This window comes from Homalodisca vitripennis, chromosome 3, assembly GCF_021130785.1.
Source record: "Homalodisca vitripennis isolate AUS2020 chromosome 3, UT_GWSS_2.1, whole genome shotgun sequence".
Taxonomy (NCBI): Eukaryota; Metazoa; Arthropoda; class Insecta; order Hemiptera; family Cicadellidae; genus Homalodisca; species Homalodisca vitripennis.
Window position 1 is genome coordinate 142,225,148 of NC_060209.1, and position 19,642 is coordinate 142,244,789.

Genomic DNA, 19,642 nt, shown 5'->3' on the forward strand with positions numbered 1-19,642 from the left:
TGAAAAACTGGTTATTTATGTTAAACCCTCAATGTACAGAGGTAAAGTTAACATTGGATTAAACAGCTCATTCAAGGGAACAACAAAATTTTGATTTATCAAAGAATTTGATATATTGAGGTTCAATACATGAAGTTTCCACTGTATGTTCATATTTATAGTGCCCTAATATTTAATTCTTCTATCTACTTCAATATCTGAACATACATGCACACACAAGACTATGTCTTGCTGAAAGAATGCTGGAAAGAACCAAGTTCAAAATCCTGAATTCGAGAATATCCTCTGTAGTCCAGTGACAAAATTTACCAATACTTAATAAAGAATGGTACTGTTGTTGTTTATTTATATATCTTATGGAACTATGTTTTACACTAATTCGGTACTGCACAAGGAAATAAAAGACACATTGGTGACAAATATTTAAAAAGTTATGCTACTGTACAGTGCAAAAATACAAACATTTATATATATATATATACAAATTGTGAAAAATATTATTACTATTCTAGTTCAAAAGTGAAGGAAATATATATAGCGTAAAATAATAATATAAATATAAATTATTATGCACAAGCAAATCACAAGTTTGAACACGGCTATAATTATAATAAATATTACAAATCAGAATCCGTGTGAAGTTTTTCAGACCTTCATTGTAGTCATTAATGACTTATTTCTTATTTCTCTGAAGTAGCTGAACACCACAAATATAAAATATCCAGTCACAGCTGAAAAAAATGTTTTGAATTAGTTTTAATAATATTTGTGTAACAATTCATTAAATACAAACAAAAGTTTTTAATAAACTATTTTCTGTACAATATTTCATATAAATCAATTACATAAAAAAATGAGTTTGAGTAAATATAAAATTTGTTATTTTTATTCACTTTTACTTTAATTTACAAAAACAGTTTAACTATTACTAATATTTAATAAACTATTTTCTGTACAATATTTCATATAAATCAATTACATAAAAAAATGAGTTTGAGTAAATATAAAATTTGTTATTTTTATTCACTTTTACTTTAATTTACAAAAACAGTTTAATTATAACACAATAAAATAAAAGATTATTTGATGCATACAATCCAGTGAACAATAATAAACTATTCTCTGAACTATAGAGATGTGCAGCAAACATAAAATGTATGATCAAATATATGTCTTTTATATATTTTTGTTTTGAGAGTCAAGAGTCAAATTCTTGCTACTTACGTTTAAAATAAAAGTTAATAAAAATCTAGCCAGTCAAAAATATCTTCATAATTCCAGATTCTTCTGTCTGAAACATAATGATTTTCTAATTTCTTTAAATTTAGTAAAAGTTTCTTAAATATAATAAATATTATTAGGTAAATTAAATTTTGAGATTTATACTAACATACAAGTAATGCCTGAGTTGCTGCTGTCCCCAAAACTGCCACCTCAGTAGGGGTGGGTAAGAGCAGTTTTTGAAATACGAGACAAGATTAGGCGGGGATGATTTTTCTTCCCACATCTTGATTTTTGAAAGATTTTTTTATATTTTCACTTTTTAGAGATCTGGTCCCATAATTGATAAGGATATAGGTATTAAAAATTGGAATAACTACATTTTCAAATAAATGTTTATTTAATCGTACTGCGATGAGTTCATCAGCTGTATGTGCTTTGTTAATTTTTGGATAGTATCACAACTGTTTTTTCTATCAAGTTATGTATTTACTTTAACTCTGTGTGTACCTTTTTTCTAGTCATTCGTGATTTGTTAAGTTGGGATTGTGCACTGCCGTAGTGTTGCTCCGCACCAAGTCGTTTGTTAGTGAGAAATCCGTTCTTATCATATTACAACGCAATAATTATGAATCAATCTAGTGGTATTAACAATTTGAATTGATTTTCATGAATAGAAAATGAGTATCAATAATCAACCCATCCCTAACAATATATTTTCATTTTAGTCGACAACACGAATTAAAGTATTATACTGAAAAAGTTTTGTACATAAAAAGGATTGTATGTGATTATTTTTGAAGAAAATTGTGATGTCCATATCCAACTGGTTCTCATTTTTCTTAACCTGATTGTCTCTAGCAATATCATTTAATCGATCACATATAAGCAACTTGCAGTTTTTGATCAAGAAGTAATCAGAAACATTTTAAAACACTGTGTAATCTTGACTGTTAAAACATAGTTCACTGCTTGTAATTTATTAATTGTAGTTGTATACTTGTAAAATACGATCGCTTTAAGTTGTGTTACAACACTTGGTTCATAATATGATATATTATTTAGGATATTTATTTATAATAAGTGCAATATACAATTATCTACAAATAAAGAATACTTTCCTCTGTAAGTGCCCAATATACTTAAACATTTGAAAATCAAAATACTTTTATTTTTAAATTATCTAAGATGTTAAGAAAGCATTATCATCATGTACAACAGTGCCTAATAATAATAATTAAAAGTGTAATTTTACTTACAAACATGAGTAGCCATACTGAAGATTCTGGAATTGATTTCTCCTACAGCTAGGTGACTAAGCATTATGCCAAGTGAAGTTCCTTCCAATAAAATTGCTATCAGAGAGATCACCAGCCATGGTAGGATCATTACAGCTTGTTCCTGGAACAGCAAATTGATGCAAAACCTCATTGTTTGCTGTAATGTGAACTGCTAGTCCATTAAAACAGAGTACTCTAAATATAGCACAAGCAACACACAGCGTTTAGTTTTTTAGTATGTGGTAAACAGTGCAGCAAGAGGAAACTTTTAATAAGAGGATTCATTAAAATGACAGTTCAAGTCAGTTGTTTAAGATGCACATGCTTTAGCTTTACTCTTTTTGTAAGAAGTTAATATAAACATTTAATTAGAACTAAGTGTTCTAATTAAATGATGAAGAATTAATGATGTTATTGATTAATGTGTTTTATGTGTATGAAACTATGACATTTATCATGCTCTAATACAACTTAATATGTATAACTAAACTTCTGTAAAGGTATAATTATTAAACTTTAGATTGCTTTTTATTTTTTAAACGAATAATCATTAGTCCTTCATACTTCATAAGTTAGTTGTTAAACTCCTATTACATATGTACATCTTAATTTAGGTAAAAATTATCTCTACCTAAATAAAAGTAATTTGGAAAATATGTCTATTACATTTTTCTTCCAGTATTCAGAAAAACCGTGGCGTACAATTTCTCATGTTCAATTGGTAGATCGGTACAAGTTCGTAAAAGTGATATTTATTTGATCAATTTATTTGATTGGACAGATCTCAACTGAACATCAGAGAACTTTTTCAAGGTTACGAAATTGGCACCAAGTCAAGAAGTTGTTAAATCAAGGAAATACTAAAAAATCCAAAGCTTATACAAAAATGCTAACAGAAAAGTAATTCTAAAGTAGTTTGTTAAATCACTTCTGGAATGATCATTCCCATTATTGCTGGAAGAATGCAGAAAAACCTTACCTTGAATAAAATTTATTTAAGAAGATTTGACCAAATTTATACAAAAGCATTTGCTATGAAAGTAAAAATTGTAATACTTGTAAAATTGAAAAATTTGAATTTAGAGTGTTTTTTGAGTTTTCTGAAAGTTGCATCTTTGACTTATAAGATATCACTTTCAGACCGATGAGATGTTTTTGTTTTCAAACTTAAGGTGTTTAATATTTTGTTTACTTACTCTATGTGTAGCAATGATGAGCAAGAGACTGAAAGCTGCCTGTAAAGCTCGAACTACTAAAAGAGCGACTTCCATAACTGAAAATTAAAAAACACACACATAGTTTAAAATTCATATTGCGCCAAATTGTACTGGTTTGTGGTATAGTACTTTAACCTTTAAAAACAATGTATAGGCCTAAATTAATCCTCATCTGTTTATTTCTTCACATGTTCCTGACAACAAAACATCAGTCTTATGACTATTTCATACTTCTGGCTGTTTTCAATAAATGTAAGGATTGATAGAAGATGTGAATACAAAAATTTTTTGTCCAATACATATGGGGCCACAAATATTTCATTTTTGAGAAAGAATTTATGAAACACCTCCTTGTAGGCAACACATAGTGTTCTCTTTGAGATTCGGCCAGAAAAACGCAAATCTACTGAAACTAAAAGTTATTTTCTTCTTAATAACAAATAAAAGAACCATTTCATGTAAACAAGAATGTAAAAAGAAATTAATTAATAAAAATAATATTAAGCAGCAGAAGTTGGAGAAAACTCCATACTCTTTCATAATATAAGACAGTTAATGTTATGAAGAGATTAGCTTTGCATTGACGCAAACAGTAGTAATTTGCTGTAATAATAATTTTTTTACATTCTTGTTTACATTGTGGTTATTTTATGTGTTATTATGAAGAAAATTAAGTTTTGCCTTCAAGGATGCATTTCAAAAATTCTCAATTTTCTTGGAAACGAAACATTTGTGATCCATGTGTATTAAACCAAAAACTTTTGTATTCACATCCTCTCTAAACCCTGGAAATATGTGCAATTTTATTGGAATTACGCAGTATACTTAAAAAAAACTAAGGATTAATTCACTTCACACAAATAGCTATAGTATAAATCTTATTAATAACATAATAAAACAAACAAAAATAATGTAATATTAGTGTAATAAAAGAAAATTAATTGTATTTCTTTTTGTATATTTTTTCACAGGATTTGAAACATTTTATAATATGAATGATGAGTGTGAATGAATCTGTATAACAATTTGTAGAGTACAGGTGAATACTAAATTAGTATCTGATATGGAAAAAAATTCTTTTAATTGTACAATTTTATTATTCTTCAGTTATTATAATATTGATGATATTATGATACACAGCACTGAGGAACCACTTTCTCTTATCTCCTTCTGGTTCTCTCTCCCTCAACCTACCTCAATCAACCTTTCCCCCTCTCTTCAGTTTCATCTCACTTACAAAACCATCTCTCTCTTGCATTCTATGCTGTTAAAAAACCACTGATGGGAGAATACTTGTGCCATACTCTGAAAAGATTTATTTTTCCTATGAAGATAGGTTTACATAAACAATTATTTTTCTAAGATGAATAATTGAAATTCATGTTTTGCTTATTTCTGTTAAATATTACGTAAAAGTTTGCTATAGGCCAGTCTGTCCTTTCTTCAAACTTCAAAACTGAACCTTGAACAATGTTATTAGACTGGATGTGCTTACTAGTATCAAGAGAAGAGTCTTGCACCAGGATAACATAGTCATGGTGTACAAGGGCTGATGCTGCTATGAAGGTCAAGACACTGGCAAGTACCTGCAATCAATAAAATGTTATTTTGCATATAACATGTGTTTGACACAACATTATAATGAACAAATCTTACGAGAAGCTACAATGGGTGTTTTCAACGAAAAAATTTATTTTTATAACTGATTACCCTTGTGTTCCAATTTTTACTTTATGTTTGCCAACAAATGAATGGCTTTTGAAAACATTTTATACTTTATGCTCTATGCTTTTTGATGGGCTCAGTCATATGTGCATAATGCAAAATTAATGTTTTTTTTTTTAATCGAGACTGTTGTAGATCTAAAAAATGTAACTCACAAATACATGCCCTTACGCGCATGCATGTATACACACACTCTATTAAAAACCTACTACAAAACTATTATTACAAAAAACCTGTATTGATTAAAATTATATCAGTTACTTTGAGAAATGTTGAAAACTTTCTTTAAAAGGGGCTGACCTCTTTTTAGGCCTAACTGTGTTAGTTTCATAACTAATTTCTTGAATAAATGGTTTGCAGTTCAAAGATTTCAGGATAAGTTACAGAAATATAAGTCACTGACTAGTGATTAAGACTAGATCTTCCATAGTCAGGAGAAATATGAATATGAAGGTACACGAGCTAGTAATATTTTTCTATCATCTAGTGGATATTATCTGAAGTAGGAGAATATTGTCTTATTTTCTGAAGGTGCTAATGATGTACCAGACATTGCAATATTTTTTATTTGTGACATGCAGAGGAGAGATGTAGCTACAGAGAGTAAGCTAACATGCCTGTGAGGTAGACACTATGGACCGATTTGATAAATGCATGCAAAATCAAAGAGATTAGAGTACTGTCACTCTGTGTTTGTAAACCACTGTGTATCTGTACCATAACAGATTATACATTTTTGTTATCATTGAAGATTATACTTGTAATTCTTCTAAGTCAATGACAAAATAAAATTTGTTATTGAGGCCAATTAGACTAAGGGACAGAGCAATGGCACAAAAACTACTTACTACACAGCTACCATGCATGTCTTATGACATGTTCAAAGCCCTCCTTAAACAGAACCTTCAAAATCGCCACTAAAGTCTTAATAGCGGCAATAGCAGTTGGAAAATGCCGGCCTTTGAGCTCCTTTTTGGCCTGAGGATACAGAAAAAAGTCATTTGGAGCCAAGTCAGGGCTGTAGGGTGGATGTGGTACAGTTTCGATTCCTTTTTTGGCTAGAAACTGAAGCACAGTATTGGCAACATTTTCGTGATGCAGTTTCCAGCATCCAACAAGGTCTGGCCACTTTTTTTGGATTTGATCTTTGATTAGTTGCTTCATTATTTAGTAATGCTTCATTATAAAGTACTACATTAAAATGTAGTACTCCCCATTAATTGTCTAACCCTGTGGTACAGATAATCAAAGAACGTAATCACTATTGCCTTTGCAGCAGGCCTTTGAGCACAAGGTTTTTTTTGGTGTCGGTCCACCTTTTTCCAACCACTCTGTACTCTGTTGTTTTGTTGCAGGATCATAGCAATAAATCCAACTTTCATCGGTAGTAATAATATTTTTCCACCATGCATCATATTTTTGACGCACGCACTGTAACTAAAGTTGGCAAATTTCAACGCAATTTTGTTTCTGGACTGGTGTTAACAGACGTGGTATCCAACGAGCACAGACACGTACCATATTCAAATGATCTTCCATGAGTGTATGGACACTGCCAATTGATATATCAAGCATTATAGCAAGCTGTCTATTAGTCAAATGTGGGTTAGTGTGAATCATAACAGCCCCCAGTGTTGATTGTTTCTTTGGTAAGGGTAGAAACAGGAGCGCCAGGCCCACCTTTCAACACACATGATTCCTGTCCATTTTTAAAGTCTTTATGCCACCTAAAACAGGTTCTATCACTTATTGCAACAATACCAAAAGCTTTTTTCAAGTTGCTGTAAGTATCCGTAGCACTTTTCCCCAGTTTTACAAAAAACTTTATCACATATCTTTGCTCACGAAAATCAGCCATAGTAAACTTTAGAGGCAAAAATTTGCAACTGTTTATTACTTCAATGTTTCATACCAACTTGAAAAAAACAAATTATTGTACTTTGTTTGTTTACATGTACGCTACTGTCAGTCTTTAATGGACACCCCTCGTATGTTTCTTTTCTTTATAGTAGTTTACTTTTAACTCTGTAAGTAATAATGTAAATTGTTTCCACTTTAAACTTGTCTCTCCCTGTAAGGACAACTTCATTCCCTTTCCTTCATCTTGACAATGTTTTCTCTTGATCAACTGTTTAAAATAAGTACCATACTCGTAATCTCTTTTACATCATTCACATTGATTAATTGCCATCTTTTCATATACATTAAACATATCACAGAGATAGTCCACAAATTCTATAAGAGAATCATATAGTCGGTTTACTCTCTCTATAGGTGTTTCAACACTTTAAAGAGTTTCACTTTTGTTTTCAAGTGTTTCTAAGACAGCTATCCAAATCTCCAACATAAATGCAGTTTCTAGCTGTACATACCATTAACATTTCCAGAAGCTTCATTTCTTACAAGAGGTTGGATCAATCTGAGAAATATGCAGGACTTCGATTAGAGTTTCTAAGTTTTATATACAATATATACTCATATTACTAATTTTTTAAATGTGCATGTCTCCTGTTTGCACAGTTTGCATGGCATGTGTCCACTAAGTTCACTGAATTTGCAGTATACAGGACATAAAGTGCTTTAGAGTTAATTTCTTCAATATGAACTTGTAGACCCAGACATATTACTTTCTTTGTCCTTTACAATCATTGATGTTGATGGAATATGATTCTAAAACTTTCATCACCACTGCCAATATTACATTGAATAAACCTCGATTTTTGAAAAAAGTTACTTCTGCCAGTTTGACAAAAACTGATTCAACTAGGTAACCCATTACTGTTCCTAAAATTTACCAGCAAAAAAAATATCTCTGGCCCGCTGCCCCTCAAAGACTGCGCCTCCTAGGCCCTTGTCTAAGGTTCCTAATGGGAAGTGTCAGTGTAACCAAAAATACTTATAGTGCATGCACTGAATACTACAGGTGTTATCAATACAATTGATCCAACAATAAATTTTCAGATATATGTTTTTTGTTCAATATATATTTAAAAAATCAATAGTAGTAAAAAAAGTTTGTGTATTAATTTTTTATTAAGAATTCAGGATGATAAAATAAAAGAAGTTTCCTATATTAATAAGTATTGAGATTCGTGATTGATAAGAATCTTAATTCAACAATCATATAGATTTGTATACCAACGAAATGTAGTACAAAAATTTGAAAAAAATTGAAATTTGAATTTGAAATGTGTGTTTGTATGTTATATTTACTTTTGATAAGTTAATGAACTACTAGTGTTAAAATTGACAGTCATTAAGTTTTTTGGATTAAATTGGATGATATAATAATAAGATATCTTACGTCTTTTCATATCATCATGCAGGGTAAAAGCTTAAGTTACTTTAAAAAATTAAAGATGAGACCACACATGTTGATATTTTACCATAAAATCCTAGATTTACTTTAATTTATACCACACTTAACAAGGAAACTATATTTGAAAAAACAACCACTTGTATTGACGTTAGACACAGACATCACCGGCTTTTCCTGAATACGATTGATGTCCTTGATGTTACTGTCAAAAGTTATAATTATGATGGAAACAAATGTGGTAAATACCTGTACAGTTACCTCTATCAGCAGTTCAGACCATTATTTTACATTGTGAGACTTTGCTGTAACACTGCAACTCTAAATAGACAATATAGTCAATTATTTTATGTAGTACTGGGTGTCCCAAAGTCTCACCACCATCCCCCAATACAGCTTTTAAATAGTTAAATTTTCAAATATTTTTTATGTATATTTAATAAAATCATATAACAGCTTATTCCATGAAATTTAAAATTCCCCCCTCTTCCCAGGGAAGGGATGCCCTACTGGATGATATCTGAGATAAAGGCTTTAGTGAAAGAAAACCAACAATAACAAATAAAACAAAGTTCTGACCCTCTTTCTAAATTGGGTATCATTTGAAGAAACATAAAATTCTATATTTCAGTTGGGTGCTGTGTTGGATGGGTCAACTGTAGATTCCAAATTTTCACCATCCGTCTTCTATAATCTCATTAAAAATGACGTGTTACACATAAATATTACTGTTAAGACTATTTTTTTATCCTTCCAAATTTATGGAGAAGAGCTAAAACTTTTCAACTCAACAGTATCTCAATGCCTGACACTTCATTTTGAAGATCATAATAAAAGAAGTAGAATAGTGAGTAAAAATACCGAAATATGTATAAGTTATCACTGCTATAAATAAGGATATGTGCATTTCAATCCCACTATATCATTTTCAGGAGGGAAATTCATATTTAAACAAAGATGCTTTATATTTTTTTTACTATTATTACCGCATTATCTTTTATTTACATAATGTCAAAGAGAAAAGAGTAGATTTTAGAAATGGCGATTATAGTCAATGTTGCAATCAAATTAATTCATTTGATGTTTCACAATATATTTAAAAAGTACATATTTTGCAATAATTAACCAGAAAAAATATTATGAAGAAGTTTTAAAATCAAGAGATTAGGTTTGCTGTGTAGGGGTTCAAAATATTGAGCAAGCAGTGTATCTCCTAGCAGTTCTTAACTCACCCTCAGTGTAGGTCTATACTAAGTGATCCTAATTAATTTCCCTAAACCTATGGAACAATGTTATTATATTACAAGACATATCATAACTTGCAAATTCAAAATAAAGTACTCCCAATCTCAACAAGAAGAAGTTTCTCCCAGACAAACCTTAACAATAATAAAAGCACGTCCTGAAAGATGAATCATTGCAAACTGTCTATAATGTTTTGACTGTTGACGAATCATATGACAATTTTAATCAAATACTTAACTCGGCCCTAAATTCTACATGCCCCTTGATAAAATGTAAACCAAAAAGAGGTTTTAGTTTCAAAAATATAACCGATCAAGAAACATGTAGGCTTAAAAATATTTACCTTTAGGCATTGGAAAGCGAGGTCCAAAGTGGGGAGTTGGTTGACAATGTGATTATAGTTCAAGCAAAGAACTATGACCTTAGATAGTAACGTTCAAGGAAGGATACCACATCAAACCAGAACCATATTCAAAATTCAGAATACAATTAATTATTAATCAAAACTATTAATTAAGGTCTCTTTACACTATTAATACATATTAAAGCCAATGTCCAAGCTTGCAATGATACCTTGTACTGAAGAGGCCTATAAACATTGATATTTTAATGTAATTTTCTTTGTATCAGGTGTTTATTTAACTCGTTTAAAGTATTAAAGGATCCTGTAAAAACTAAATTATAAGTTATAAATTCTGAACTAAAAATAAATTAAAATATGATTTCAAGATATAGTACTAATATATATGAAAAGAGTATAATATTAGCAATGGTTTTAGAAAAGATTGTCTGTAGCTGAATGCCTTTTATTCAAATATAAAGAGGGCTTTTGTGGACACACCAATTATAAGCACAAGGAGGAAACAGAGCCATTATATATTCCATGTTTCCAACATGTATGATTAATATCTAAGATAATGCAGGCCACGGAAGTATAGAGCATAAGCGTTTTCTATTCAAAATTATATCAATATATCTTGTACTAGTAAAAATACATCTTTTTGTAACATAAAATACAGCATGTTACTTAATGTGATTTTTATATTCCCGTAATATGAATAAATCTGAAAAATCATGGATGGTTTGAACGTATTAAGTTTGAAAAATGACAATAACCCCTTATCATCCAAGAACTTACAAAACAATAGTAAGCCTGGTGAGTAAGTGAACTAAGAGAGGTGAAAATGTTATTCTTTAAAAGACCAATGATAGTAAAATTTTTTCATTGAAAAAAGATTATTTTCTTTTTTAGTTTTACATTTACAAACAGTGCACGATTTATCATTATTCAACCAACTACAATCTGGGTACATTTAATCTTTCTCTATCAACATATGACAGTGAATGGCAGTGGTGAGGAACTGTTTTTTCTCAAATCATGGAAAATATTAGTGTAATTAAATGACAAACATGAAATTACTCAATGAAGTTGAATTAAAGAAGACAACATTTAAATTGTAGACACTTACGAGAGTGATGAAACCAATGATCATTGACCCAGTTTTTAGGGAACACCCACAACAACATTCCTTCAGAATTGGTATACTGCTAGTTGCCATCTTGAAGACTCAATGCTCCAGGCTGAAAAATGAAATAACATTTTCAAAATAATAATAAATATAAGGTGCAGTCTGGGTTAGTGTTTGGTCAAATACAAGTTTGCAAGTCTAAGTCAGTCAAGCAAAAGGACTAGTCAGTCAATGCCAATAGGACTTGGCATTTTCAACGTTTTATGAGTCAAAATAAGTTAGTGTAACTTGAGCCAGTGGCGGAACCAGGGGAGGAGCTATGACCCCCTCTGAGATTTTGAAAAAGATGTTTTTATGGAAAAAAATTAATCACACTCCTACCATAAAAATAAAAATAACTTAAATTCACGGACTAAACTTTGAATATGAGTATATTTCTTTCTAAACTTTTTTGTATTTCAATTCAAAATCTCCAGTCAACACTAAACATAATGGCAAAAATTAAGGCCCTTCCCGAAAATCGGTATGGGATTCACTCTTGACTTGAGCCCTTATGTTTCCTGGCCTCCTATCACTCCATGTTTTTTGGTATAGTTTGAGACAACCTATTAGTATATAAAACACTTACATTTATAAACTCAAAAATAAATTTCTTCTTCTTACCTTAAAATATTATTCAATGCTATAAGGCTTTCTATATACCATTGGAATAGGTAGAAATTGTAACTGTGGTATTAAAAATATCTGATGGATCCATAAAACTTTGGAAGGTTAATAAATATGTTTGAAAATGGAATTGATAATTGAAATGGATTATACAACCTGAACAATAATTGGTTCCTGTTGATTGGTTCTCAAGGATATAATGGAATTGACTAAACCAATTGCTTACTTTATTAATACAACAATTGTTGTAAAAGGGACTAATTTAACACAACAAATTATAAATATTCACTTTTCTTATAGCATTTAAATCATTTTAAAATATCCCTTCTGGCTCAGTTGGGGGAAAGGTAGATGTCACACATGGACGAAATGTCAAACTAAAAATGCATTATTAGTGTAGATGTTTAATTTTCACAACACTAATGGGACAATAACTCTCAATGTTTGCATGGCAATATTCTTGTAATACTTTAAACGTTTAGAAATTTCATAATCTTGGAAGCTTACAAGACAAAAATTGTTGTAATCGTATAAATTTCTTTATAAAAACACGGACTTGATGTAGTTACAATTAATCGAAAAATATGTTCCTGAACATACTTATTTATAATGTTTTGATTGTATAATTCTATAACTTTAAACATCTCGAAAGCTAAAAAGTTATAACAAAATAAGTAATAATTAATGTTGCTTGAAATTGTTTGACAATTTTAAGAAACATGTTAATTTTTATTTATGTTGTAAAATGCTATAGACAAAAATTTGGCCTGAATGCAAATAACCACCATCTTGGAACATTTTGTTGGTTAAGACTAGCGGTGAACTCATCCAAGCGATGCGTAAATGCTGTCTTTGCACCATGTTTAGTCTAAATATATTAGAACTATGTTAGTTAATGTGTTCAAAATTATTCTTGCAATGTTGTATACTACTTCAAACTTTGTATGTCCACTATCTGGAAATTCTATGAGGTACAAAGAACACAAAATCAAACATTATTGTAAATGAACTCAGAATTATAAAACACTTTTGTGTTTTGTACTACAATGCATAACAACTTATACGTATATAACAATTCCTTTTCTAAACTTTGAATAGCCACCATATTGAAACCTTAAGAGATACTGAAAAAAGTGACAGAATAAAAGTTGTTTGTAATGACTTAATATATTTGAAAACAGTATAATTTTTGTCTATGTTAGGGATTAGTCGAGTTAAAACTTTTGCTTGAATGTGAATGGCTGCCATTTCAAAATTTGTAGTGGTTAAGACTACCTAACAAACTGATTGAAGCTATATGCAAATTCTACCCCTATACCAAGTTTAGTCCAGTGTAAAATTTGATTTTAAAAACTATTATTTCATTGTAGTTGCCTTATTGTAGGCTACATAATTTTCTTCAGTTTTAAATTTTCTACAAGTTTCTCTGTAAAAATTTATATTTTATTACCTATTTAACAAATTAATTGTACATTTAATATAAAAAATAGTTTTTTTTAATGCTGTTTTTTTTGTTTTGATAGTACATCTTAAACAATAAGAGAGATACAGTTATGGAACAAACTTTATTCAATTAATCATGTCAAAAATCAATAGAAGAAACTGCATTTGTCTATAAATCCCTCTTCCCAAACTCTCAGCAAATGATCATTTAACCTCAGGTACTAAATTGTGGGTGAAATCTTTTGTTGGCCATTACTCAGTAACAAAGCATTTCCAGACCTATGTTAATATTATTTTTTATAGTGCAATAAGTTCAGAAAGTGCCATTACCCGAATACACCCTATATATATATATATTAATAATAAACATTAAATTTGTATAAATGGCAATAGCCTTATTTAATTTCAATAAACATTAAATCGCAAAAAGTACTTGCTCCGCCGGGACTCGACCCCGGATCTCTCACTTGCCGGGTGAATGTGCTACCATTACACCACAGAGCCCTCACTTTTTACATTCCAATTATTTTGTATTTGGCCGTATCTGTCACATATGCGTTTAAATAACCAAACTAACATATGATCGGAAGACCAAATACCTGTCAAATGACTTTTATTTACATTAAATTTGTATAAATGGCAATAGCCTTATTTAATTTCAATAAACATATATATATATATATATATATATATATATATATATATATATATATATTCTATGAAATCTATCAAACAAGGCAAGGCTGCTATTCCACAGAAAAGAAGTGCGAGTACAAATCATACTATTGGTGTCTCCATATAGAGTTGCGCCAATACAACATCTACAATAGTGTTACAGTAGTACGGTGTTGTTGTGTTGAAACTACATAAATTGAATTATTGTAACCAACTAGTGAATATTTAAATTAATTTTCCTTTTTCACTATTGAAAGTGATGTTTAGAAATTCATTTGGAAGTTTCATATTTTCAGTTAAAGTTTGCTTAGCTGTGAAAATGTTATATTAAATTGGTTGGTAAAATTATGACAAATTATGTATTAAACAATAACAAATTTATCTTTGATTCATTCCATGGTTAATATTGAAATGTTTAACAAATGTTATTGCATTCCATCAATTTATTAGTAAGTTAATATTATAATTTTATTAGTGAGTACTAGCAATTATTACCTCAGTGTTGTATTCGGCACTCCTTAACCTGCTGAAAGCTAGAACTCTTATCAGAAGTAACTGAAGGACTGGAGTTGACAACTTTGATGTTGATATCCTTGTTATACAACATTTCCTTCACAATTTCAACAAAACAGCTGATAGCATTTCTGTACAGCTAATAAGTAATTTTGTTTACACCAAATGTCTGAAATTTTCTAGAACATTGATAATCTTACTATCTGTTACTTGCTGCCCACATTCGTTCAACTCGCTTTATGTAATCATTACGGTTCTCTGTACTAAGGGCAAAATTAAGAAATTTTCAGTTTTGTAGAATTTTATAATGTGAATAGAAAGTTTCAAAGGTGTTCTTAAAGGCCTTTCCTTCAATAGTATTATCTTGTACACTCTCTATTGTGATTTACTCAACAATCATCAACAAACACTCAAATTATAGCAAAATTGTCTAATTTAATTTAGTAAATTTGGTTGAAATATTTAACAATTTTTTGTAACATTAAATTATGAAAAATTAATATTTTTTGTAACGTTGTATTAATTTAACCGTTGAACACAAATTACATAAATTTAATCTGTTTAATAACAAATTTGTCTTACAAACTAATCATTCAATCAATTCATTAATTTTATAACAAATTTGTTTTATAAATGAAAACATAGTTATATTCATTTGTAGCATATATTTGTTAAAAAGAGTACAATAAAATCATATATAAATAAAACAACAAACTGCTTTATAGATCCATAAAACATATACTACTTAAATATACTACTACACACATCACTACCTATTATTACTCCCACTATCCTGTTTTAGTTCATGAAATAAAACAAAAATAAAAACACAAATTTGGTCAAATTTGACCCATCCTACAAGTATCAAACTGTATTTTTAGTTATTTTGGTAAGGACCAAAATCATCCAAATTATTATTTTCCATAACACATCTGGAATCAATGTCAAAAAAGTAGAATTTTATCTACAGAAAACAGGCTAAAATACTCATTACCTAATAAATCTCTATAGTATTTAGGTATTTTTACAATTTGTTCCATTAGTTTTATTTGGTTAAAATCTTAGCCACCAATTTTAGGTTCATTGTACATAATGAAAAGTAGAAGGAGCACATACCCTTACTTAATTATTTAGGCTGTACTGACAACTATCTTAATTTTAGTTCTATAAGAACATCTTAAACTTAAAAAACAAACTATTATTTTTAGTCATAGGAAGGTGTCTCATTTTAAAGTCAATTTAATAAAATTCGAACAGTTTTTAATATTAATAAAGTACACACTCGAGAAGAAAGAACTCAATCATATTATATTAAGACATCATCCATAATTTTAGGAAAGAATTAGAGTTTTAAAGTGTTTAATATTTAACATTCCTTATGTTGGATAAACCTCAGGGTCATTTAACCACAGTTGGTTCTTTAATATTTAGTCATCATCTAAAAAATGTTCACAAATAAAAAAATTGTAATCCACTTATTATGTTTAGTTTGAATGGTACTTCCACTTGTATTTATAAATTTATTGTTTTGTAAAATAGTAGTGTTCATTTCATGTGGTTTTATGGTGTGTAGGTTATTGACAAATACAGTAATCACTCAAAACTAAAAACTGTTATCTAAAATTCTCAATAGTAAAACTAAAGAGGTCAACGAAGATAACACTCATACTCTTAAGTTTGATTTCTGAAGGTCAGCTCATGCTTTGCTTTGCATATTTAACACGTGTAAGGTCACACCACCTTTCTGGACATAAAAGGTCGCGTGAAGGCAATTTGCTCATACTTACTTTTTATTATTTTAATTTTTATTCAGTATGAAATCTTCTCAAAAAATCTTGTTTTAATTAAAGATTAGTTCAACTAAATGTGTCTCAGAATATGCTATTTTTAATTATCTGCAAATAAAGTCATTCAATAAAAACCTTACAACAAAGTACAATTTGCCATAAAATCAACGAATATTGCCGAATTGGGTGCAGGGTGCAATACAATTTTTATTATTTTTAAAACAAGTAAGTTAAATACAAGACTAACAGATGTCAAGGTCTTGTGAAGAAATATGTGAGAAGAGATAAGATGTGTCCCCAAGCTGCAGCTGATATTTACAATAATATTACAGAATTTAGAAAACTGTGTAAAACTGCCGCAAGTGTGACCTCTTTTCACAGGCACTCCGTACCTACTATGTTATCACATTTAGTGGCAGTACTCATCAAGCTTTTACTTTTGATATTTTCATCATCTGTTTTTCAAGTTCAAGAATTATTCCGACTTTGCTACTTTTTAAACTCAGAATCATGCTCTTGCAATAGCTTTAAATGCGTTTTCTCACTCTTACATCTGCTTTATATCAAACTCTCCACATTACCTTATAATCCTGCCAGCAATGGTCAATTCCATACTGAGAGTTAAGAAGAGATTGATATTGAGATTCAGATTCTTTATTTACAAAAACATTGTCATAGGCAATGGTTAAAGTAAATTTAAATGGAAAATGTTAATAATGTTAAAAGAAATCAAACTAACAAATATATCATTATTAACTAATATCTGCAATCATTTAAAAAGTCCAGAATATACTAGTATTCTACATGCAGCAGAGAAGATTTCAATGATCATCTAAACTTATAGTGCAGTCATTAAAGCATTGTTGGTCCGAATTTTTTTACTGTGAACCGAATTGCATAAAATTTTGGAATTAGGTTCATCTTACCCTTAACATCAAAAGTGAAAATGATTTGAACTCCGCAACCACCCTGGGGGTGGTTGCCACCCCTTCTCGGGAGTGAATTTATTTTTTTCAAAATAACCTCGGATATCGATAGAAGGCCTAATTTTAAGCAAAAAATCATCTATAAAGTTTTTCGAAAATCCAATACTTTTCAAGTTATTGGCAATTGAAAGTTCGCAATTTTTCACGTTTTTCATCGGTTTTTTTGCAAATATCTCCAAAAATATACGTTTTATCGAAAATTTTATAAAGCACATAATTGTAGCAGGTAAAACAATGAACAATTTTGTTTTTTATAAAGTATTCTAAATGCAATACTAAGCTAGATATTAAAAATCAAAGCCGTTTTTTATTTTGTCTGAAATTTAATCGATGTGGTCAATGCCATCTAGCGGCGAGCAGATGCATTTTAGGCATTCTAATAAAAAAGAGTTTTATAGTGCTTGAAATAAGCTTTAAAATGAGCACTATCAAAAGTCTTTTGCACGTAAAATAAGTGAGCTGTATTGCAAATAAGAGGAGCATCTAATGTTTTTTCTTTTAAATCAATGGGTTTCATAAGTGCCATTTCCACCAAAATTAAAATTAATCGTATTCCGCCTAGAATCAACTTTATTATGAAGAGTTTAATAGATTGTATCAGTTTGGCTGCTTCAGGACACATATTTTTCAAAAAAGTCACGATTAAAAAAAATTTCAAATTTTTAAAAAACCACCTTTTTTCATAATATCTAAAAAATGACGACATATACGAATAAAAGTGTAGGTATGAAAAATGTAGGTATATTTCTGAAAAACAATTTGCATTTTTTGATTTTTCTGTATAACAAAAATTGACGGAAATATGATTGTTTAAAGAGCGCGTGGCAGCGCAATCACAGCCTCTCTTAAGCCCTTTAACCCTTCACCGTGTGAGAAAAAGGTTTTTTACTATGTATTGCAATAAAGGATGTTGTAGCTCTCTTAATTACCTTTACAATGGTTTTTTATAAATTGTGATAGCATGAAAATTGAAAGAGTTATGGTCAAAAAACTTATCATATTTTTTTCTACTTAGTAACTGAAAATTTCGGACTGTGAATATTTGGAGCAATGTGAAAGTACGCAGTATAATAGAGACCCAAAACTATTGTAATGTGTATATATATATATATATATATATATATATATATATATATATATATATATATATATATATATAATATGGCTTATATATTTTGGAAACGTAGGCATGAATACATACCAACTTTCTTATAATGTATACATAACACATTTGAGTGAATTTTGTATAATTTGTAAATATTTTATCCAATAAATGGCAATTTTTTACTCTATATTAAATTATTTTTCAATAATATGTAATCATATATATTTACTGTTTTAATTTAAGGGTAGTTTTAAGGGTAGAAAAGCTTAAGAATATGATAATCATTTTCGAGAGTGTGGAATAATATTCCTTTTAATTTTATAAAAAAACTTTTTAAAAATTTTTTTAATCAAGGGGTAGTTTTCAAGGGTTGAAAGGGGGTTGAAAATTTGATAATTATTATAGAAAATATAAAATATTAATAACTCTATACTTACATCTTTTTATATCATACCAAACTATTTTTTGTGATTTGTTCAATTTAGGGGTTGTTTGCAAGGGTTTTAAGATGTTCAAGGGGTGAAAATGATTTTAATATGAGGTAATTGTGTTAGAAAACACTTTACAATTTCACCACTTACTATTAAACATGTTTTCTAGCGATAAAATGGCTCAATGTCGATTTTTCCATTAAGGGGTTGTTTACACCCCTTAAAAATAATAGGCAGAGTTCAGATCATTTTCACTTTTGAAGTTAAGGGTAAGATGAGCCTAATTCCAAAATTTCATGCAAATCGGTTCACAGTAAAAAAATTCGGAGGTAAGACCGTATTTTTCGCTTCAATGACTGCACTATTAGCCACAGTCTCTGACTTGAGATGGTATTAAGGCAGTGTAGGAAGTTTGGTAGTAGGTATAGTCAAATCCTCAACATTTGGTAGTAGCTTTGATTATAGATCCTTTCTATAATCAAGGATAGTAGATTGGAAACAGTGTTATGATTTTGAAAAATCTGAGAATTTTTTCAAAAGGGCAAGAGCTTCTAAAATATTTA

At 29.5% G+C, this 19,642-nt stretch overlaps 1 protein-coding gene across 2 annotated transcripts; it reads right to left on the reverse strand.

Annotated features, from left to right (window-relative positions):
- Positions 1 to 413: 413 nt before the first annotated feature.
- Positions 414 to 14,897, reverse strand: LOC124358748. 2 transcript variants are annotated; one of them, XM_046811047.1, is made up of 7 exons: positions 14,753 to 14,897; positions 11,474 to 11,585; positions 5,214 to 5,304; positions 3,698 to 3,774; positions 2,481 to 2,622; positions 1,225 to 1,291; positions 414 to 731 (listed from the first exon to the last, which is right to left on the reverse strand). In XM_046811047.1, exons 2-6 carry the CDS (start codon positions 11,561 to 11,563, stop codon positions 1,239 to 1,241), a joined length of 453 nt encoding a protein of 150 aa, XP_046667003.1. In that variant the 5' UTR covers positions 11,564 to 11,585; positions 14,753 to 14,897; the 3' UTR covers positions 414 to 731; positions 1,225 to 1,238. The 2 variants fall into 2 exon arrangements, with proteins under 2 accessions (XP_046667003.1, XP_046667002.1); XM_046811046.1 differs by lacking the exon at positions 1,225 to 1,291.
- Positions 14,898 to 19,642: the final 4,745 nt, after the last annotated feature.